The sequence below is a fragment of the Solenopsis invicta genome, chromosome 4, assembly GCF_016802725.1.
Source record: "Solenopsis invicta isolate M01_SB chromosome 4, UNIL_Sinv_3.0, whole genome shotgun sequence".
In the NCBI taxonomy this organism is placed as follows: Eukaryota; Metazoa; Arthropoda; class Insecta; order Hymenoptera; family Formicidae; genus Solenopsis; species Solenopsis invicta.
This window is the reverse complement of record NC_052667.1, coordinates 26,487,564-26,513,029: the sequence shown is the minus strand read 5'-3', so window position 1 is coordinate 26,513,029 and position 25,466 is coordinate 26,487,564. Positions and strand designations below refer to the sequence as shown.

The 25,466-nt window shown below is 31.5% G+C and overlaps 1 protein-coding gene across 28 annotated transcripts in view; it reads right to left on the bottom strand.

The window, feature by feature from the left end:
* The window catches only part of LOC105196315 (longitudinals lacking protein, isoforms A/B/D/L), a 291,818-nt gene that overhangs the window by 177,133 nt on the left and 89,219 nt on the right, over window positions 1-25,466 (bottom strand). For 2 of the 28 annotated variants that reach the window (XM_011162158.2, XM_039447884.1), the window contains exon 7: window positions 23,502-24,721. The exons of 23 other annotated variants lie outside the window; for them this stretch is intronic. In XM_011162158.2, the coding sequence (XP_011160460.1) occupies window positions 23,946-24,721 (776 nt within the window). In that variant the 3' untranslated portion in view covers window positions 23,502-23,945. Of the gene's footprint in view, window positions 1-6,982; window positions 7,460-18,073; window positions 18,880-19,410; window positions 20,844-23,501; window positions 24,722-25,466 lie in introns of those variants that run through there. 3 more of the 28 variants (XM_011162195.3, XM_011162157.2, XM_039447883.1) reach the window with 3 other exon arrangements.

The window sequence follows — 25,466 nt, the reverse complement described above, 5'->3', positions numbered from 1 at the left end:
CTGAAAGCAAAAATGGAAAATCACGGTGAAAAGATAGAGCTCATGTACGAAGCACTGACATTCCGAGATTGATTAGATAAAGAAACAAACATCGCAAAATATAAGAAGTGAGATAATACTTTATTAGTATTTGTACATTTTCATCATTATCATGCATTCATTGCAAAAACGACCAATGAGTATTCTCACAGCAAATTAACACAGTTAACAGATTACGAAAGTATAGAATTCAATGCTATAAAAATATTAAAGAGCCACCTAAGCCTCTTTTACAATCCTTGATCGATCGATATCATTATTCGTTATTTATTGTATTCTTATATGTATACAAATTGACTATTTATACAAATTTACAAACCACAATGTAAAAATCTTTTCGGATGCAACTTCTTCAAAATTAAATATTTTTCTCACAGAAATCGTCTCTAAAGAAAATTCACATTATTCGCCTTAAGATCAAGAGAAAAGCCTCCAACGTGCTTTCTACTTCCTTCATGCAATCAAAACTTGGTCGTCTATTTCATGCATCAATTCGTATAAACTTTGCAGTTTTCATGGCAGAAAACTACGTTGTACCTCAACCATAAATGTAATCTTCTCTATTAAAAATCGAAAGACAATCTATCTAAAGTATCTCAAAAATTTAATAACGTATGTCTTCATAATATGCAAAAATTTCCATATAGAAAAAAACAAAGTAAAAGAGAATTGAAGATTAAAGTAATAAAGTATTTATCAATATAATCTTTCGCAGCGATTCACCGGAAAAATTTTTATCTGTATGTAAATTCAAAATGCAATAACAAAAACAAAAAAAATTAGAACGATATAAGAGAGATTTCGACAGAAATATATCCTTCAGCTTAGCGTAATAGCTTCCGGTAAAACGAAGGGGCATAAATAACAATGAGAAGCAATGATTGACGCATGATGACAGAAGTACAATTTAATGCCATATACGTTGTACAAGATAAAGGATATTGTACTAAACAAAAAAATTTCCTAAAGATGTAAATTTCACGATAACGGCGGGATACTCTGCGACCATTCGTCTAATTTGGGCTGCAAACTCCTCAGGATACCGTTATCCTGCGTCGGGGGATCCTTGGAATAATAGTTGCTCGTGCGTAACACGTCGATGGCGAAAACGTCGTGATTCTCGTGCAGGCGTTTCACGTGCTTGTAAGTGTCCGAAGGATACCGCGATATGTACATGCAGTAAGGGCATTTATAACGCGGCTCCTTGCCGTTGCACGCGCTTATCACGTGCCGCTTCAGGTGACACTTCTTCGCGTAATTGTTGGGACAGTTCAAACATTGATACGGTCTTATGTTCCAGGGACAATAAGAATACCACAAGCCTGAAACATACAAACAACGGCAGCATGTTGTGCAACGATTTGTCAGTGTGAAAGCATTAAGTCATAGCGCAGTAGTCTTAATCAATTATAAAACAAGTTGCAGGAAAATTTCGATACAAAAAAGTGTTTTATCTTACAAAAAATATGATATATTTTTCACAAAACAAAGTCAAGCCCATAAATTTGAAAAAATTACATAAAGCTGAAAGATTAGAACTTCAATATATTTCCACAACCACAATATTATCCATGCGATAATTTTTAATATCCCATATAAGGTAAAAATTAAATTTTGTAATTTTAGTACAATAATCATTATACATATGATAAGAGTCTAACAATTGTATATAGGCAAGTATTCGCAAGACGCCAACAGGAAGAAGACTCATTTTTATTGCATATCGATCATTTTTCATAGAGTTAAAATTACAACATTTTGAAAACGAGCGTGCATTCGTGTGCGCACACTATTATGATCAGTTGATCAGATGATCGTAGTGATCACTTACTTCGCCATAAGTAAGAAATGAATGCTTCGTGCACACATTTACTCTGCTCCTGCGAAATAATAGAGCGATCTTTGCAAAGAAAAATCACAGCAAATTGGATGTTTTGAATTTGTTTGAAAGCCGAAATTATAACGCTTTTAATGAGCACAAAATTATTTTTATCTCCGATTAGTTGCTTAGAAAATCGTCGTACCTCAAATCGTATGTTCAAATAACGATATCTCGACTCAAAGAGATCATATCTTCGTGAAACAAATTGCATTAAAAAGTACATCCCGCTTATAATGATATCAAAGACAAATACTATTTCTTCTTTTATTTAAATAAAAAATTTTAATTTTATAGCACGCTGCAAATTGAATTTAAATGATTGTAATATTTAACCCTCTTTTTTGTTAAATAAATTGCCTGAAAGTTTATCACGCCGATATAGAATACACAGTATATTTCTTCCGCGTTTTTGTACATGTATTTATACAAGACGCCATCACATCTCGTACTAACGTTAGTACAAATATATGTTATATCGAATGTATACAAGAATATGATGTGCCTATTAACAATATTAAAAAACAATGTGACAAAATTTGCTGCAACGACTTATTATTAGTTAATCTGGATTATTATTATTAGTTGGTTCAGTTAAAACAACAAACGATATGAACATTGTATGCATTATATACACACATACACACATACACAAAATTATTGCACAACACTTTATACAAAGTATACATAATTATATTACGTAATTTAGTATAAACTGCGTATATAAATGGATTTATAAAAATACATACATGTTAGGTAACAATTAACAAATTAATAATTTTTGTTGCATTAACAATTCTAAAATAACAAACTACAAATTGTAAGGTTTTATTCTTATATATATTAAATACGAAGATATAGAAATATTAGAGAGGAAAAGCACAATTTAAATATTGAAGTTTTAGAAGCATCTTCTCACAATAAACGTTTGATTTTTATTTACTACTATAAGAAGACATTAAAAAATGCAGCTAAAAATTAATACAGAGAAATTAAATATTAAATTTATATGTTACTTTATTCGTTTCGATATTAAAAATCATTTGAATCCGTTTAACATAAAGCTAAAAGCTGAGATTTGACGGAAAATGTGATATGTGTTGTGCATACAAGTTAAAATTAATATGATTCATGATCCAAACAACATTAAAAACATTTTATTAAATATCAATTTTACAATAATAATTTGCAAAAAGTATATTTCAAACTTTGTTTTCTAACAATCTGTATCAATTAGAATGATATGATTAGAAATTAAACGTTAATCATTCTTCAATTCTCGTTATCAGTTTCGATGGTACTTTACAATTTTTAATTATATGCTTGTAACAAAAAGTATTAACTATATATATTTTACAATATAATTTTCAAAAGGTAGAAGTTTCTAATATTTCCAGTATATTAATATATACAAGAATATACGCTATCATCGCTATAGATTTAATGAAATTTTAGAAGATTTCAAAGCATCTATATTTTTATAAAAAAATTTAAAAAAAAATTAATTATACTGGATTACATTTTTATGAGAGAATTTCAATAATAATTTTCATTTGCCTTAAATATACAGCAAATGTAAGAATAATCTGAATATAACACATACAAGTACAAGTTAAAATTTTAAATTGAAAAAGAAATAGAATTTAATATCTCTTTATATGCCGACAAATGATATTCCTCTCAATGCTACCGAGGTCTCTACTCGCGACACAACCGTATCCCATACAAATATTTATATTGTTAAACACCTAATATTATTTTTATTTCATGAAATCGATGGAATTCATTGAAAGGCTTTCCACTGCTGAAAAATATCGATAACATAGACAGCATGATTTTGATGCTTGACCCGAATGTGCTTCCGTATATCAGCCTTGACCTTACACACATATTCGCAGTAGGGGCACTTGAACCTGGGCTGCTGGCCGCACTGGTAGCGAAGGTGGCTCGTCAGGTTCCTTTTCCACGTGAAGACGCTCTGGCAATTCGGATTAGGACACGGAAAGTTGACGGAGTTTAGGCACCTTAGTTTCCTGGCACGAGGATAGGCTGTCCAGCACGTGGGTTCTTTGTTATCTGAAAAAGTAACGACTTGTTCGCGATAAGATGTTCAAGAGATGCTCGTCGAGACGTGTGCGAAAAGGTAGGGTGCGTGCCGCTAATCATTCTTGAAACCTCCGAATGAAAAAAAATGCCATTATTTGTGAGTAAAGCAATTAATTCAAACGAGACCACCCCATTTTCTATGCTTCCTTATTCTTCCTTATTCCCTTTTGAAATTAAAATTACAATTTCTCTGAACAGTCTTGTTCACGCGAGGTTCCATTTTCCATTTTATTAGAATTAGACATTCGTTGTATAATACATACATGCATTTTCTCAATGTGTTTAAAAGCAAATAAAACGCGGACGTGTATTTGTTTCTATATATTTATTCATCTAACAGTTTTAATATTTTTGTGCACCTCTAGATATAATTTTGACAATTTTTACTCGAAAGCACAACTTCTAACAAATAAACAGTTGGCATTGCAATCGATAACATTACCTTGCACAATCCAGACAGAATTAGACGATTAGAAATAATTACAGAATCGAAGCCAAAGTTGCATAGATTCGTGAATCTATAGAACAGGCAAATCTCTTTATTTCTCGACAAAGAAAGACACAGGTAGATAAAACGTTCATTGATCATGTCGCACTTATGATGTCCCTTGGGACAGATCGACGACGTAAATCTTGCGGTTATTGTGTCTGCGAAGGAGATGCTTGTTGACATTGCCCTTGAGCTTGCCGTAGTAATCACAGTAGGGGCATTTGAAGCGCGGCTGCAAGCCGCATTCATACTTCAAATGTCGCGTTAAATTCCTCTTCCAGTTGAAAGCGCGACCGCAGTTGTGATTCGGACAAGGGAACCTGACACTATTGTCGGTGTCGCTGGAGAATGATCTGCCGAAGACTTTAAAAGACCCATTAACGCCTGGAAGCAAAGAACAGACAGAGCGCCCAGTCAGTCCTGACGCAAAGTCATACGTCCTTCGGGATAACATGCCGAAGAAACCGATCGTTTCACCTGGCGAGGGTTTCCTTCCAAAAAATAAAATGTGTAACGAACACATAAAATAAGAATGCTGAAAAATAAAGCTGAAGCAACGTAAAAATAAAATATTTGTTTATAAACATCACACTTAACACATGACAATTATTTATAAAAAATATCCTGAAGTCCAAAATGCAATATATGAGAACATCACATTAATAATTAAATATTAGTAAGTCGGGTTTTCGTTAAATCACAATGTGATCATCTCCTAATCTAAATCAAATGTTGTAATATATACAATTATTAGTTACCTGCAAAAACAACTTATCTGAAAAAGGAAATTATTATCGATTTGTCAATTGTCACTAATCTATAACAGAGATAATCAAAGATCATCAAAAAGATCATCTTATAATCATTTTATTGATTTTAATATCCTGAAAAAAATTAAGGATAGAAAATTAACGAGGAAATTCATGAAGGATAAAGATAGTAATTTTTATTTCTTTTATTCTGAGATGTAAAGATTATCCCAACGTTTTTTAGATAAAAAATCAGAATTATCGAAAAGTCGAAGAAACACTTATAATTATATACATTATTAATAAATATTACAAATTAATAATATTACAAGATATGTTTCATTTCATTATAAACTTTAATTATTTTATATTATTTATTTAAAAAATTAGACTGAAATATAATTAAAACTATCCATCAAAAAAATTTATATTTAACTTCGTCTTGATCAACACAAAATTTCAATTATTGTACAACACTCGCAATAATGGCAAGGAACGATGAAAAGCTATGATTAACTTCACTATTATTTGTCTAAACAAGAAGATTCTTTAAGACGTTCACAACTTAGATGAATTCTTATACTTTTTAATAATGCATTTACCATTGGATTTTGTGCAGTAATATTCACAATAAAAATATTTGAAACGTAGCACTTATGCTTGAAATCCTTGTTCATATTTCTCTTACATTTAAAAGGTCTGATGTAATAAAAATTAGGAAAAACATAAAATTCTTCTAATCTTCCGTATCTTTTAATTTAAATTCATCACACGTGACATCGCTGCGAAGAAGTTTAAAAGAAATAAGAATGTTTTCTTCTATAAACCAAATACTTTGCAATTTATACTCTTTAAAAAAACATCGTACACATCTATTGGATAGATATTAGATAAGAATGACAGAAGATGAAGAAGATTAGGCTTGTTTCTTCGAAACATTGTTCTACCATATACATATATAATATATATACACATATATATGTTATGTTTATATACATTGTATATTAGCAATTCTTGATTCCACAAATTTTGCTAAATTTTTAATGTTCCTCTTCCATTTATATGGGGATATTTAGTGAAATTCGTGGAATCCAAGATTGCCCCTCTCCCCTCCTCCTCTTTGTAAGAGAATTGCATTTTACTGGCATTTTTACAGAATTACATATATAATGTTTAAGTCACAAGATATAAACATCACATCGAATCTAACACAAAATCTCCAAAATATATACAATTCATTCTCATAATTATTCATTCGTAATTTAAAAATACAAAATTTCGAAGAAAAATCAAGGAAAAATTTAAATTCAATAAAATAACTTTATTTATAAAATAAAATAATTAGTTAGAATTAATTTACACATTTTATAAATTAAAATTTTAATTTGTAATGCATAAATTTAAATCAAATGAATAAATGACAAATATCTATACTTATTTTTTTGCAACAGCAAACTACAGCTTTAATTTCCTAAAAATATTGGTCCTTTATTAATTTTAATAAATACAATAGCAAAATGTCAATAACTTTTAAAAAAATGTATTTCTTTTTTTTATCTTTTAGAATTTTTTAATTATAGACAAAAATATTTTTAGGAAAATATTAATTTAAATTATTATTTATTTTATTCTCATCCGTCATTTCTTTTCCGTTGATTCTTGAAATAAAAATTATTTTATAGAACAGCAAAATTTTAGCAAAAAAAAAAGAAAACTTTCTGTTTATTCTAAACAAGTTGGTTTTGTATTCAACATGATTTAAATTAAATTCAATATAAATTAGAAACTAAAAAGTTTTTAGAAAAGCATATTTTAATGTAATTATACTACCAAATGCATTGCTCAAAAAGCGACGTAATTAATCGAAATCAAACGATACAAAAAAGATGTAAACAATATTTTAAAAACAGTGCCGCGCAAAGATAAATTAAAATTAATTGTTGGTAATCAATACATAATTGCAGCAATCCTTGTGCACTCTTTTGATGTGCCTGGTAATATTGGCCTTCCACTTGCCACGATATTCGCAATAGGGACACTTAAAACGCGGTTCCCTGCCGCACTCGTTGCGCATATGCCTCTTTAGAGTGCATTTCCACACAAAGATGCAAGGACAGTTGGGACACTGGTACTTCGCATTATGATTGATGGTGTAAGTATGCCTCTTTCGCCTGTAGAAACCCGTGACATAGACACCTGCAAACACAAAAATAATTCCACCTGGTTATTGAACGTTTCGAAGCAACCGCGTATAAACACGCATTAGCTTTAATATTGATCTGTACGAGCATCCGGAATCACAAAAAGCTTGTGCGTGTGTGTAAAATGACATTTAACAAAGAGTGAATACATGATGTCTGAAATACATGTTATAACATTGACAAGTGATTCATGAAGCAAGATCCTTTTGATATTATATTGTTTAAAAATCGCTGTAGATAGCGAAAATACATATAATAACTATATAATGACATAGTATAATCAAATTTTAAAATTTAAAAAAATATTATAATTTAATAATTCTTCAATAATACAGTTAAAAAAAGACATTAAAAAAGTTATAAATTAATATTTTATGTATAAAAAATCATGTTTGCTAATAAACAATTAACAATTAATATATACATATACACACATTAATTGCATTTTAATTATAATATCATTAAATAAAGACATTTTTACATGAAGGATCACGATGTAATTATTTCTATAAAAGTATTATCTTTGTCTATCAATTAGATAATATCTTATTATACTACACATAAGAGATAGGAATAAGAAAGATTTCTTGGCATTAATAAAAAGGTGCAGTTACAGCCACTTCATTTTATTAAAAAAAATAATATTTTCGTAAAAAAGATGTAACAAAGATTTGCTTGCACAATTAAAAATTAGAAATTATAATGCAATCGAATAAATTTACCCATTTTACCAAAAATAAATTTTCCGGTTACGAATACTTCCACGATATTAGAAAAAAACTACTTTGTACGTCGTTGGCGTGAATTTTCACGAGGAATCTTCTGCGACTTAAACATTCTTATCATCAAAAGAAATTTTCTTATTCATCCCTTTCTTGCATTAAATTTTCAGATAATATTCGCGTTGATGACATCGACATCAAGTATATGTTTCCGCAAGGACAGGATAAATCGTTTTCAAGGAAAAATTGCTTTTTTAATTTTTAATGCAACATATAATCATGGCCAAACACCTCGTGACTACTGTAGATGTACTGTAAACGTTGTTACGCTGCTTTGTACTAGAAACTGAGGCAGTAGTTGTTAAAATATTAATATTAAACAATGATTCTGGAAATCTGGACGAGACACTCGCGTGTTTTTAACATAATGAAAAAACAGAAAGAACCAATAAACCGGCTAGTCAAACTCCGCACAAATGCGCAACAGGACATTGATGATCAGGATCAAAAATCTTAAACATGATGTCACTGATTCGGAATAAAAAAAAAAAACAGAATTAGAACAGATAAATAGAAATTAAATATAAATTTAAAAAATGGCATGTTAAAAAATTGTTTAATGTTATTATATACACATATTTAATAATATTTTTATTGCAAAAAAAGAAAACAGTTCATTATAGAGTTATGCAACTATTTAATTATTACATCTTTTTAAAATATTTGTATTTCAAAAGCACTGTGTAAATCACCATACATCATGACCTTACTCTGTATCAGGTACATAAAATAAGCGTCAAATATTTCCACAGTCTTCTTTAATTCAGAGTTTGCAAAGAGATCTATTAATGATTCGTTAATAATGCATAAAACAATCAATGAGGTCTAATGATACAATTCATGATGATGTCCATCGTATACCTCGTCCTTCTTGTGATTGATGCACACATGTCTGTAAACATTACTACGCATATTAGAGCAATATTTGCAGTAGGGGCACTTAGGTTACCCTTTGTCTTGAAGATACGATTGCACTTCAAGCACGGATGCTTTTCTTTATCGGTGATAATGTCGCAAGACTGCAACGTCGCCACTAGATATATCTCGTTACCTGAAAAAGAAGTAAGCAAAAATGTGTGATCAGTAAAAACTTCGATTCTACGATTTGTGCATTTGATTGTACAACAATAAGAAATAATAAATAACCGTTTTAAAAAATACTTAGCTCAAACATGATTTATTTATCTAATTTAGTCACACATCTCAGAATAATGTTACAAGTATGTTATTCATACAAATATAACAGTGAAATTTTGCACCGCTTTGACGTAACTGAAACAAGAGGTATTATTAGCTTCAATAACATAATATTTCATCAAAATTACTTTTCATTGCAAATTGAAAATATATAAAATATTTGACTCAATGTTTTTATACATTTATTAATTTTTGTAGCATCTGCCATAAATCGCATTAAGAACATAGGTATTATCGTAGATAAAAAAAATATAATATTAGAGTGAAAGATATAAAAAGATAGAAGAAAAATATTACAAATAATTATGGCAGACACAATAAAGGAATATCATTTAATTGCTTGATAAAAATATAAATTTGCTTCAATTACATCAGGACGACATTACGTAAGTCTAAATCTTTAAATTTAAAAACACGATTTCACAATATGAAATTATTATTGTATTCATTTCTAATTTGCTTACAATTTTATAAATATCATGAAAGAAAACCCAAAACATTAAAAACAAATTCAAAAAAAGAAAAGAGTCTTAATTAAGCCAATTAATCGATTTAAATTAGGATAATGTTGTAAACTAAAATTAATCGGAAAATGTGTCATTGCATAAATATTACAAAAGTACAAAATATAATGTATGTTAGTTATGTGCCTGTAGGTACATAACTATAATACCTATTACACCAAGTGTAAAACACAGAATTTTTTATGGAACAATATAATGCAGCGTGACAATACAGAATGTGAATAACTGCTTCACAAAATTTTCGTTTAATCGACAAGAAATGAATATCTTCCTGACAATGTAATCCTCTGCCCGTAGTACACAACATCTATAGCTAGAAAAAGGTTCGTGCCTTCAATTCCTGCTGACGTCGATACAACGTACGGCGGTGTCCCGATGCTTCCTACGTATGTGTTTGTATACATCAAAGGACCATTTCGAACGAAAATCACAGTATGGGCACTTGAATCGCGGTTTCATTCCGCAAGCGTATAACAGATGACTGTTTAGGCTGCCCTTCTTCGCGAAGACACGATCGCACTTCGGACACGGGTATTTTTCCTGAACGGAGATAAAGTCGTAGGACTCCATTAGATAGACCATATGATCTGAAAAAGATGCAAGCAAAAAACACGTGGTCAGTAAAGCATGAAAAATTCACCTTGATATTTGCGCTGCTCTTTCCAACGCGTTTAATTGTGCAACAACAAAAGATAAGCATAAAATAACCGTTTTTAAAAAATACTTAGATCATAAATAATTTATTTGACTAATTTAGTCACAAATATCATAAAATATTACAAATATTTTATATAAAATATTACAAATATTTTATGTACAAATATATATTAAATAATAAAACTTTAAACTTTCTAAATTTCATAGAATAAGATATTACTCTTAAAAAAATGGAAATTGAAGTTTACAATGTTTTGAATGATTTATCACTCTAATAAGAATCAAAATATAATCCTATAAAATAAAAATTCATTGGTAAGTGAAAATTGAGCTTGTGCTATTTTTAAGTAATTATTCATTCTACAAAATTTAGAGAGAATAACTTTATCTTGATATAAATGAAACGAAAGAAATTATTAGCGTAAGAAAATTGTAATATTTCAGAAAAATTGTCATACCGAAATTATGCATAACTTTTCGTTACAAGTTGTGGAAATATATGTATAATACCATACTCAATTTTTTGCGTAATTATCTTTGTAAAAATTGTACCTGTCATAAATTGTATCAAAAAACAGGTGTTCTCGTAGATAAAAAAAATATAACAATAAGACATAACAGATCTAATAGAGAAACGACACATTCAATTATTCACATACAAATTCACTTCAATTACATCAAAACAACTTTACACGTCACTAAACTATTTCAAAATTTAAAAACAGGATGCTGATCAACGCTAAATTATTATTACATTTATTCCTAATTTTGCTTAAATCTCTTAAAAATTATAGAAAAAAATTGGAAAAGATACAGAAGAAGAAAAAAAAGAGGCAATTAAGATAATGTTGTAAATTAATATTAATTAAAGAATTAATCTACCATCGCAAAAATACTAAAGAATAAAAAATACAATGTATATTAGATATGTGTGCACTAGAGATGTGTGAACTATACGAACGCAAATCAAATGAGATTCGATTCGTTTCAATTTGGATTTTGATCTTTAAGATTCAAGTTTGAACTACCCAAAAATTTTGAATCTAAGAGGTTGAATGCGAATAACATACACTGACAATTTTATAAAACAATTAAAACCAAAAAAAGTATATTGTCATGGCTAGATCTTAGTGCTGAAATAATGTTTCTTGAGTGATTTTATGTATAATTCCTAATTTTTTTGAAGTGAAGTTGATTTTAATTATATTATACAAATCGCAATTTTGATAGGAATATTAATTGATTTTATAAAATCACATTTAAAACGATTCTATATCATACAATTAATATTATTTTTCTTACATAGAAAATCTTTTTCTACATAGTTTGTTCACCTCCGTCTCAAAGTTGAATCTAACAGTAATTAGCTATTAAATCAAAGTTGTGTTTCAACGATTCGATTTAATTCGATACAATACCAAAAACGTTGATTCGCACATCTCTGTTTTATACATAATATAGACAGAACTTTTATTAGAATTAGCATTAGAAGAATAAAATGCAGCAGGTTAATAAAGCAGGACGAGTATTTTGCAAAATTTGTTTTTAATTGACAATAATTGAATATGCACACAATGCAATTCCTTGCGCGCACAAGAACGTCAATGGTTAGAAAAAGATTTGATCCTTCAATTCCAGCCGATATCGATACAACGCACAGTGGTGCCTTGATGTTTCCTGCGTACGTGCTTATAGACATCAGAGGTCCATCTCGAGCGGAAATCGCAGGTCGGACATTTGAAGCGCGGATTCTGCAGGCACTCGTAACGCAAATGTCTCGTCAGGGAACCGCGATGTGTGAAGCAACTACCGCAGTTGTTGGGACAGCTGAACTTTTTGTACGAATGTGATACATGTTCGCGGAACTGATTGTGAAATCGATCGTTTGCCAGTGAGATCGCAGGAAGCCAAATGTAAGAAGGATCAACGCCTGTAACAGAATATCCATTACTGACAACATGTTTGTCGTTATCTAAGTTACATACGCACTAGCGCATTTATTGCAATCAGCGCAGATTATACATATCAACAGATTTACAGGGATCATAAATTACATTACTAAAAAAAACACTCTAAAACTAAAAAAGAAAAAAAAACAGAATAAGTAACTGTAAAAATTTGAAATTTATTAAGGTACATCAAATTCGTTAAAATATCAAAAAATAATGTGGCGATCGCATCACCATACGCATTTTCTTGTTACAGGTATAAAAAGCAATTTAGGAAATAAGACTATGCAATATTAAACACTCAGTTATGCAAAATAAATAAATACATTTCAAATTGTTCCATAAATGTGTTTTAAGCACATAATGCTTAAAATACTAAACAAATATTAAAAAAGTTATTTTTACACAGTTGTTTATTAACTTTGTTATGAATGGAAAGGATTCAGAAGAACAGTAGAAACATCAATCCTGCGCATGTTCACCACGTTGATGCTTTGGCCAGGATGTTTACGGCGTATACGACGTCGCACAGATATCGAATATTTCTTCCTGTAAACGCAGTAGGAACACTTGTACATCGGCGGCTGACCACATATGAACTTCTGGTGATGTTGAAGATCCCGCTTATAACTAAACACGTTGGCACAATTACTACAGGGAAACGATTTCGCGTTTTGAGATGCCGTACGTACGCAGACCCGCATGGTAGGATGGTCACATTTTATGTGAAGACGCACGTTTAACGGTTGCTCCGACTTGTAATCACAATAGGGACAATTGTAATTCGACGGCTGATCTTGCTTGGCACTCATGTGGAGAACGTTGACACTCTTACAGGGATGTTTCTTGAGTATGTGGGATTTCACCTGGCACGGGTATCTCCCGCTGAACGAGCAGTACGGACAAGTGAATTTCATCGGCTTGTTGCACACATGAATGAGGTGTTTACGCAAACTTTCCTTGTGCATGAAAACTTGGACACATTTGTCACATGTGTAAATCCTGGACTGTTGTGATCCATTGTAGCATTCGAAGCGATGTTCCATCATGAGGTTCAAAGTTTTGAAAGAACGCCCGCAATTATTCAAACAAAAATGTCTTCTAGGCCATGCTAATTCTAAAATGATACAGTGCTGAGGCCAATGACAGTCTTCCAGTGAAAGCCAAAGAAGTCGAACAAACACGGTCTAATTGTGTCTGTAACAAAAAATTTAATAAATTGCGTGTCATGGTTTGTTTTCGTTAATCAACATACATAACGTCATAAATAATTTAAATATTTTAATTCCAGGTTATGTAACATATAATTTATTTTAAGATTAAAACGTTACTATTATAGAAACGAGTTAGTAATGGTCTTGCTGCTGACGAGACTTTTATACCGCAAAAAGAAGGATAAAGTAAAACTAATCCAACTTTATCCAATCACATATTTATAATATGGACATTTAGTTCGAATAATTAGTACAAATTATCAGTAAAAAATATAATCAATTTTTTATAATGCGCAAACAAAACTTTCCTTATATAAAACTCATCTATCTTCGCAAAATGGAAACCTGTACCTTAAAATACCTAAGGGTGTGTAGTGTATAATATAGTATAGATTTAATACTAAAAGATAATACAATAAATTATAAAGAATAAAACAAAATGATAGAAGATAATACGGTCGATTATAAACAACCTACATTATAGATACGTCGATATGCTTAACACATTAAAACCAAATATTGAACATTTTCTTTTAAACAATTTTTTATCAACTTTAGTCACTGTTGTGACTGAAAACGATTGAAAAGAACTGTAGAAACATCAATCTGGCGCACGTCCACCACGTAGATGCTTTGGCCAGGATGTTTTCGACCTATATGACGTCGTACGGATTCCGAATATTTCGTCCTGTAAACGCAATGAGGACATTTGTATCGCGGTGGCTGACCGCACACAAAATTCTGGTGATACTGAAGAATCCGCTTATTGGTAAACAGACTGCTGCAATTGCCACATTGAAACGATTTCACTTTTTGACGTGTCGTACGTACGCATACCCGCATGGTAGGATGATTACGTTTTATGTGAAGACGCACGTTTAACGGTTGCTCGGAATTGTAATCACAATAGGAGCACGTGTAATTCGACGGCTTGGCACTCATGTGAAGAACGTCGACAATCGCACAGGGATGTTTTTGGCGAATATGGGATTTCACGTAGTACGCAAATCTCCCGCTGAACGAACAGTACGGACAAGTAAATTTCATCGGCTTGTTGCACACATGAATGAGGTGTTTACGCAAACCTTTCTTGCACGTGAACACTTGGCCGCATTTGTCACATAAATATTTCCTGGACTGTTGTGCTCCATTGTAGCATTCAAAGCGTAGATGTTCCATCATGAGATTCAAAGTTTTGAAAGAACGCCCGCAATCATTCAAACAAAAATGTCTTCTAGGCCATGCTAATTCTAAACTAATACAGTGCTCAGGCCAACGACAGTCCTCCAGTGAGAGCCGAAGAAGTCGAACAAAGCAAGGCCAAATTCTGTCTGTAACAAAGAATTTAATATTAATTGCGTGTCATGATTCGTTTTTGTTAATCAACATTCATAACATCATCAATAATTTAAATATTTTAAATTCAGGTTATGTAACATAAAATTTATTTTAAGATTAAAACCTTATTGTTATAGAAGCGAGTCAGTAATAGTCTTGCCGCTCACGACACTTTTGTATCGCAAAAAAAAGGAAAAAATAAAACTGATTCAAATTTGTCCAACCATATATTTATAATATAAACATTTAAATAATTAGTAAAAATTATTAGTAAAAAAATGTAATCAATTTTTTATAATGCGTAAACGAAACTTTCTTTGTACAAAGCTTGTGTTCCTTCGCAAAATGGAAACCTGTAACTTAAAATACATAAGGATGTGTAGAATACAATATAGTACAGATTTAATACTAAAAGATAATACAATAAATTATATAAAAAATTAAAAATGATACAAGATAATACGGTCGATTATAAACAACCTACATTTTAAATACGTCAAAAAATCTTTTTTTTTATCAATATAATTACAAGTATACATTTACGTTCTATAGTATAATTATGATCGCTTCATATTACACATAAAAGTGTAAATGAAAAAAAAAAAACAGATGATTGACGCAGCGTAAAAAGGGGAAACAACAATAGAACCCTTTACAAATACTGTAGTTTATAAAATTAAACACTGTAGTTTATAAAAGCCAGAGGCATCGCTACAAAGATGATTCAAATAAATAATAAATATATCAATAAATGCAGTTATGTAAGATTATTCAAAATCATATTTTAAACGGGTTTTATAAACAAATAAATAATATACTTAAAACATTAAAAACAAATATTAAACAAAAAATTTTTTTAAACAATTTTTTATCAACTCTGTTGTGACTAAAAACAATTCGAAAGAACTGTAGAAACATCAATCTTGTTTACCACAAAGATGCTCTCGCTAGGATGTATAATGCGTACGTAACGTAGCACGTTTTTCTTATAATACGACTTGTAAGTGCAATGGGGACATTTGTACCCCGGCAGCTGACCGCACACGAATTTCTGGTGTTCCGTAAGAGTATGCTTATAGATAAACACGCTGCTGCATTTACTACAGGGAAAGGATTTCGAACTTTGACGTTCTACAAGTACGCGGACCCGCATGATAGGATGATTATGTCTTGTATGAAGACGCACGTTTAGCGGTTCCTCTGACTTGTAATCACAATAGGCACACGTGTAATTCGACGGCTGATCTCGTTTGGCACTCATCTGAAGAACGTTGACAATCGCACAGGGATGTTTCTGGCGAATATGGTATTTCACGATGTTCGAAGATCTTCCGCAGTACGAGCAGTACAGATAGGTGAATTTCGCCGGCTTGTCGCACACAAAAATGAGGTGTTTACACAAGACTGTCTTGCACTTGAACACTTGGCCACATTTGTGACATGAGTAATTCCTGCATTGTTGTGCTTCATTGTAGCATTTGAAGTTTAGATAATCCATCAAGGAATTTAGAGTCTCGTAGGAACGCCCGCAATCATTCAAACAAAAATATCTTTTGGGTAATGCCGATTCTAAGTAAATACTGCGCTAGAAATCTTCCAGTGAGAGCGAAAAAAGTCTGGCAGAGCCTCGCTATGGCTGTAACAAAAAACTCAGTATTTATTGCACGTTATCATTTGTCTGTGTTATATACATAACGTCAACAATAATTTAAATATTTTAAATCTAGATAATATTAAATAATATTTACATTTACTTTAAGATTAAGATGTTATTATTATGGATGCGAGTTATCAATAGCCTTGCAGCTAAAATTGTCGCTTTTATATAGCAGAAAAAAAATAAAAATAAAACTAATACAAATTCGTTCAACCACATATTTATAATACATACATTTATAACAAATTATTATTAGTAAAAAAAATAATTAATTTTTTATCATGCGCATTCGAAACTTCACTTACATAAAACTTGTGTTTATCTGTAAAATGGAAAATTTAAAATTAGAATACATGAGGGTGTGCAGTATATAATATAGTATAATTTTATTCGTAAAAGATAATATATAATATATATATATAATAATATAATAACAATATAATCAATTATGAAGAATAAAAATAAATGATACAAGATAATACGGTTGATTATAAATAATATACAATTAGCGATATAGTGTCGAGAAGTCTATTTTGTTACATGATAAAAGTATACCTTTATTTTCGACAATTAAAAAAATGATTGCTTTATTCATATCGCACGTAAAAGTGTAACAAACAAAAAGTAATAAATAATTAGCGCAGTGTAAATAAGAAAAACAGCAACGCGACATTTTAAGAATACTTTACATGTACTTTATAAGAGCCACTTATTCAACAGCACTTTATAAGAGCCACGTTAAGCATCGCTACATGGACGATTCGAATAGAGAATATATCAAATATAAAGCTGCAGAGTTTATAAAAATCATGTTTTAAACACATTTTAAATATAATATTTAAAATATTAAAAACGAGTTTTTTAAACAGACTTTTTTAACATGATTTTTATCAACTCTGTTATGTATGAGAAGGATTCAAAAGAACTATGGAATTATCAATCTTAATATGTTATTAGATTATGTAATTATTCATTTCTTGAATATGTTATATTTATGATATCTTCTTCAATAACATCAAATGAATTTCTCATAAAAGATATCATAATTATGTCTGGTTTCGGAACTGTCCATATCGAATGATATATCGGGTATATTTGGATGCTTCAGAAACCATACGACATAATGATATCTTTCACAAGAGAGTAAACTGATATTGCATCATTTTGCATGATATCATAAAAGTAACAATTTCATGAAACTGCTGAAATAAGATATCTTGAAGTATTCTCTTAGTAGATGCCTTTAATAAATGATTATTATAGGATATCATTTTAGGATTATTATAAGATATCATTTTTATGATAACTAAACGGTTTCTAAAAGTTCCCTTAATGTTTTCATTTTGACAAGCATGCTATCTGGCTTACGCATATCTACTACATAGATGCTCTCCCCAGGATGCATAACGCGTACGTGACGTAGCACGTTTTCCTTATAATACGACTTGTAAGTGCAATGAGGACATTTGTATCCCGGTGATCGGCCGCAGACGTTCTTCTGGTGATTGTAAAGACTCCACTTATGGATGAACACGCTACTGCAATTGCCACACGGAAACGTTTTCACTTTTTGGGGTTCCGTACATACGTAGATCCTCATGGTAGGATGATCTTGTGCTGTGTGAACACGCACGTTTATCGATTTCTCCGACATGTAGTTGCAGTAGCGACAATAGTACATCGTCGGCTGCTCGGATTTTTCTACCGTGTCCAGAACGAGGACATTGTCATAGGGATGTTTCCTGCGCAAGTGAGCTTTCACGTGGCACGAGAGTCTCGCGCTGTACGAGCAGTACGGACAACTGAATTTATTCGGCTCTTGGCACACTGAAGCAAGATGCTTATGCAAAGTGGACTTAAACCTGAACGCTCGGCCGCATTTGTGACACATGTAATTCGTGCATGGTTCTGGATCATTCTCACATTCAAAACGTACATGACTTATCATGGAATTTAGAGTTCCGAAGGAACGTCCGCAATCATTCAGACAAAAATGTCTTTTAGGCAACCCTGATTCTAAGTGGATACAGTGCTTGGGCCGACGACAATCTTCTAGTGATAGCCGAAGAAGTCGAACGGAGCAGGCCCCAAAAGTATCTGTAACAAAGAACTTAATATTAATTGCATGTCATAGTTTGTCCTTGTTAAACAACATATATAACGTCAACAATAATTTAAATATTTTAAATGCAGTTAATATTGGATGAAATTTATATTTATATTAGGATTAGAACGTTATTGTTATAGAAACGAGTCAGTAATGGCCTTGCCGCTCACGACACTTTTATATCGCAAAAAAAAGAAAAAGGTAAAATAAAAATAAACTGATTCAATTTCGTCCAACCACATATTTATAATAGACATTTAGTTCGCATAATTATTAGTAAAGAAAAAATAATAAATTTTTTATCACGCGCAAACAAAACTTTGCTTGTACATAACTTGTGTTTCTTCGTACAAGGAAAAATTATAAATTAAAATACCACAGTGTGTGCAGTATATAATATAATATAGTTTTAATAGTAAAAAATAGTACAATTATGAATTTAAAAAAAAGTTACAAGATAATGCGGTAGATTATAAACCATCAACGTCATAGATACAATATTTAAAAAAATTTTTTTTTCAGAAATATACACGTATACATTTATGTTCTACAATACCACTATGATCACTTCATCTTAATTACACATAAAAGTGTAACAAATAAAAAGGAATAGATAATTAGCGTAATGTAAAAAGAAGAAATAAAAACGCAATCTTTTGCAAATACTTAAAAACTATACATTATAGGATAAGCAGCGTCGCTATATAAACGACTATATTAAACAATAAATTTATGAATAAATGGAGGTACGTAGAGTTGATAAAATTCATTTTTATAAATATGTTTATATTAATATTTAAACACATAATACTTAAAGAATTAAAAACAAATATTAAATAAATCAAATTTTTTTAACAATTTTTTTATCAACTCTATTATGGCTGGGAAGGATTCAAAGAAGCTTTGGAAACATCAATCTTGCGCATGTCCACCACGTTAATACTCTGGCCAGGATGTTTGCGCCGTATGTGAACTCGCATATTCATCGAATATTTCGTCCCGAAAACGCAATACGGACATTTATATCTCGGCGGCAGGGAAGGATTCAAAGAAACTTTGGAAACATCAATCTTGCGTATGTCCACCACGTTGATACTCTGGCCAGGATGTTTGCGGCGTATGTGAACTCGCATATTCATCGAATATTTCGTCCCGAAAACGCAGTAAGGACATTTGTACCTCGGCGGCTGGGAAGAATTCAAAGGAACATTGGAAAGATCAATCATGCGCAAATCCACCACATCGATGATCTGGCCAGGATGTTTACTGCCTATGTGACGTCGCACGTTACTCTGATATTTCGTCCTGTAAACGCAGTAGGGACATTTAAACCTCGGTGGTTGATCGCACATGAACTTCTGGTGATGCCGAAGAGTACTCTTAAAAATAAATACGCTGCTGCAATTGCCACATGAAAACGATTTCGCTTTTTGACGTTTCATACATACGCAGACCCGCATAGAAGGATGATGATGTTTCGTGTGAATACGCACGCTTAGCGGTTGCTCAGACTTGTAGTCGCAATAGCGACAAAAGTACATCGACGGTTTATTGCGCACACCTCTTACATCGTTAACGTTGATATTCTCACAGGAATGTTTCTCGAGTATATGCGATGTCACATGAAACCTGTATCTCCCGCGGTACGAGCAGTACGGACAGGTGAATTTCGCCGGTATGTCGCACACCAAACTGAGGTGTTCACGCAAACCTATCTTGTGCATGAAAAGATGGCCACACTTGTGGCACAAGTAATTCCTGCATTTTTGTGTTTCATTGTAGCATTCGCGTAGATGTCTCATCATAAAATCTATGGATTCAAAAGAACGCCCGCAATCATTCAAACAAAAATGTCTTTTGGGCAATGCTGATTCTAAATGGATGCAGTCCTGGGGACGACGACAGTCTTCCAGTGAGAGAGGAAACAATCGAACAGAGCAGGGCTTAAGTATATCTGTAACAAAGAATTTAATATTAATTGTGCGTCATGGTGTTTGTTAATCAACATACAAATTAAAGTCGATACTGCGCTCGGAGTTTTCCAGGGAGAGCGGAAAAGACAAAGCAGGGCGCCGGACAAAGCAAAGCGTCACTACGACTATAACAAAAAACTCAATATTAATTGCACATTATAATTTGTCTTTGTTAATCGTACACATAACATCAATAATTTAAATATTTTAAATCCAGATTATGTAACATAAAATGTACTTTATGATTAGAACGTTATTTTTATAGAAGCGAATTAGTATTGGTCTTGCATCTCACGACACTTATATAGCAAAAATTTTTATATTGCGTCGTGTAAAAAGAAGAAACAGCAACACAATCTTTTGCGAATATATTTTAAAACAGTACTTTAAACAATACTTTGTAGGATAAGAGGCGTTTGCCCGCAATTATTCAAACAAAAATATCTTCTGGGTAATGCTAATTTAAAGTCGATACTGCGCTCAGAGTTTTCCAGGGAGAGCGGAAAAAGACGAAGCAGGGCGCCGGACAAAGCAAAGCGTCACTACGACTATAACAAAAAACTCAATATTAATTGCACATTATAATTTGTCTTTGTTAATCGTACACATAACATTAACAATAATTTAAACGTTTTAAATCTTGGTAATGTTAAATAATATTTACATTTACTTTATGATAAAAACGTTATGGAGGCCAGTCATCAATAGCCCCGCATACATTTATATCGAACTATTATTAGTAAAGAACAAATAATCAATTTTTTATCACGCGCAAACAAAACTTTGCTTGCACATAACTTCTGTTTCTTTGTAAAATAAAAAAATGAAAAATTAAAATAGGGTGCAGTATATAATATAATATAGCTTTAATAATAAAAGATAATACAATAAATTATAAAAAATAAAAATGATAGAAGATAATACGATCATTATAAACAACCTACTTATTTTCTATACGTCAAAAAAAAATTTTTTTTTTAGAAATATAATACACGTATACATTTACGTTTTACAGTACAATTATAATCGCTTCATCTTAATTACATATAAAAGTGTAACAAACAAAAAGAAACAGATAATTAGCGTAATGTAAAAAGAAAAAGAAGCATCACAACCTCTTTCGAATACTTTAAAACCGTACTTTAAGAATGTTTTACAAAATATAATAAGAGGCGTCGCTACATAAATGACTCAAATAATTAATAAATTTATGAATAAATAAAGTTACGTAAAGTTGATAAAACTCATGTTTATAAATATGTTTTAAGCACATAGTGCTTAAAGCATTAAAGACAAGTCTTAAACAAAACAAATTGTAACAATTTTTTTTATCAAATCTGTTATGGCTGGGAAGGATTCAAAGCAACGTTGGAAACATCAATCTTGCGCGTGTCCACCACGTTGATGCTCTGATCAGGATGTTTACTGCCTATATGACGTCGTACGTCTTTCGAATAATTCGTCCTGTAAACGCAGTAAGGACATTTGTATCTTGGCAGCTGAGAAAGATTCAAAGGAACTTTAGAAACATGAATATTGCGCAAGTCCATCACGTTGACGCTCTGGCCAGGATGTTTACTGCCTATGTGACGTCGCACGCTATTCGGATATTTCGCTCTGTAAACGCAGTAGGGACATTTATACCCCGGATGACCACACACGTACATCTGATGAAACCGAAGAGTCCTCTTAAGAGTAAACACGCTGCTGCAATTGCCACATGAAAACGATTTCGAATTTTGATCTACCACACGTACGTGGACCCGCATGGAAGGATGATTCTTTCTTATGTGAACACGCACGTTTGACGGTTGCTTCGACTTGTAGTCGCAATAAGCACAATAGTAATTCAACGGCTGATCATGCATGGTACTCATGTAGAGAACGTTGACACTCTTACAGGGATGTTTCTTGCGTATATGGAATTTCACGTCAAACCGGAATCTTCCTCGGTACGAACAGTATGGGCAGTTGAATTTCATCGGGATGTCGCGGACTAAAGAGAGATGAGATGTCATAGAATGCTTGTACGTATACACTAGGCCGCACTTGTAACACCTGTACTTCCTGCATTGTTGTACTTTATTGTAGCCTTCGAAGCATAGATGGTCCGCCAAGGAATTTAGTGTTCCGTAAGAACGTCCACAGCAATTTAAACAAAAATAGCTTTTGGGTAATGCTGATTCTAAGTCGATACTGTGCCGGGGATCTTCCAGAGAGAGCCGAAAAAGTTGCACGGAGCATGACCTCACTATGACTGTAATAAAAAACTCAATATTAATTGCACGTTATAATTTGTTTTTGTTAATCATATACATAACGTCAACAATAATTTAAATGTCTTAAATCTAAATAATATTAAATAATATTGGCATTTAATTTAAGATTAGAACGTTGTTATGGATGCAAGTCATCAAGAGCCTTGCCGCTAAAATTATCACTTTTATATGTAGCAGAAAGAAAAAAAATAAAACTAATACAAATTCGTTCAACCATATATTTATAATACATACATTTATATCGAATTATTATTAGTAAAGAACAAATAATCAATTTTTTATGATGCGCAAAAGAAACTTTTCTTAACAAAATTTGTGTTTCTCGTAAAATAGAAAATTAAAAATTAAAATACCATAGCGTGTGTAGTATATAATATAATATAATTTTAATAATAAAAAAAGAATCAACATCATAGACACAATGTTTATAAAAAAATCTTTTTTTTATAAACATAATACAAGTATACATTTATGTTCTATAGTACAATTATGATCGCTTCATCTTAATTACACATAAAAATGTAACAAACAAAAAGAAACAGATAATTCGCGTAATGTAAAAAGAAGAAATAACACCACAATCATTTGCGAATACTTTAAAACCATACTTTAGCTGTACTTTATAGAATAAAAGCCGTCGCTATATAAACGACTCAATTAAATAATAAATTTATCAATAAATAGAGTTACGTAGGGTTTAGAAAATTCATGTTTACAAATATGTTTGAAATACATAATGCTTAAAGCATTTAAGACAAATATTAAACAAACAAAATTTTTAAAACATTTTTTTCATTAATTCAATTATGGCTGGGAAGAATTCATAGGAAAGTTGGAAACAACAATCTTGCGCGTGTCCACCACGTTGATGATCTGATTAGGATGTTTACTGCCTATATGACGTCGTACGTCTTTCGAATAATTCGTCTTGTAAACGCAGTAGGGACATTTGTACCTCGGCGGCTGACCGCACATAAACTTTTGGTGATGTTGACAAATATACTTATTGCTGAACATGTTTCCACAATTGCCACATGGAAACAATTTCGCTTTTTGACGTACCACACATGCGTAGACCCGCCTGGAAGGATGATTCTGTCTTATGTGAACACGCACGTTTAGAGGTTGCTCCGACTTGTAATCGCAATAGCGACAATAGTATGTCGACGGCTGATCATGCATGGCTGACATTTTGAAAACGTTAATGTTCTCAGAGGGATGTTTCTTGCGAATATGGGATTTCACATTGTACGAGTATGTCCCGCAGTAAGAGCAGTACGGACAGGTAAATTTCGCCGGATTGTCGCACACAAACATGATGTGTTTACGCAAAGCTGACTTGCACTTGAACACTTGGCCGCACCTGTGGCACGAGTAATTCCTGCATTGTTGTGTTCCATTGTAGCATTCGAAGCGTAGATGTCTCATCATGGAATTTGTAGTTTCATAAGAACGCCCGCAATTATTCAAACAAAAATATCTTTTGGACAATGCTGATTCTAAGTGCATACAATCCTGGGATCGATGACAGTCTTCTAGTGAGAGCGGAACAAGTCGAACGGAGCACGACTTAAGTATATCTGTAACAAAGAATTTAATATTAATAGCGCTTTATGGTCCGACTTTGTAAATCAACATACACGTTATCAATAAATTAAATACTTTAAATCCAGGTTATGTAAAATGAAATTTACTTTAAGATTAAAATGTTATTCGTATGGAAACGGCCTTGCCGCAAAAATTGTCGTGACACTTTTATACAGCAAAAAGAAGGAAAAAATTAAAATAAAACCAATACAATTTCATTCAACCATATATTTATAATATATACATTTATATCGAATTATTATTAGTAAAGAATAAATAATCAATTTTTTATAATACACAAAAGAAACTTCGCTTAAAAAAATTTGTGTTTCTCGTCAAACAAAAAGTTTAAAATTAACCACAGTGTATGCAATATATAAGATAGTATAGTTTTAATAGTAAAAGACAATACAATAAATTATAAAAAATAAAAAAAAATAGTACAAGATAATGGTCGATTATAAACAATCAACATCGTAGATACAATGTTGAAAAATCTTTTGTCTTTTTAAAAATATGATACACGTATACATTTATGTTCTACAGTATAATTATGATCACTTCATCTTAATTACATATAAAAGTGTAACAAACAAAAAGAAATAGATAATTCCCGTGTAAAAAAAGAACGGCCATACAATCTATTGCAAATACTTTATAAGTGTATATTAACTGTACTTTATAGAATAAGAGGCATCGCTATATAAACAACTCAAATGCATAATAAATGTATCAATA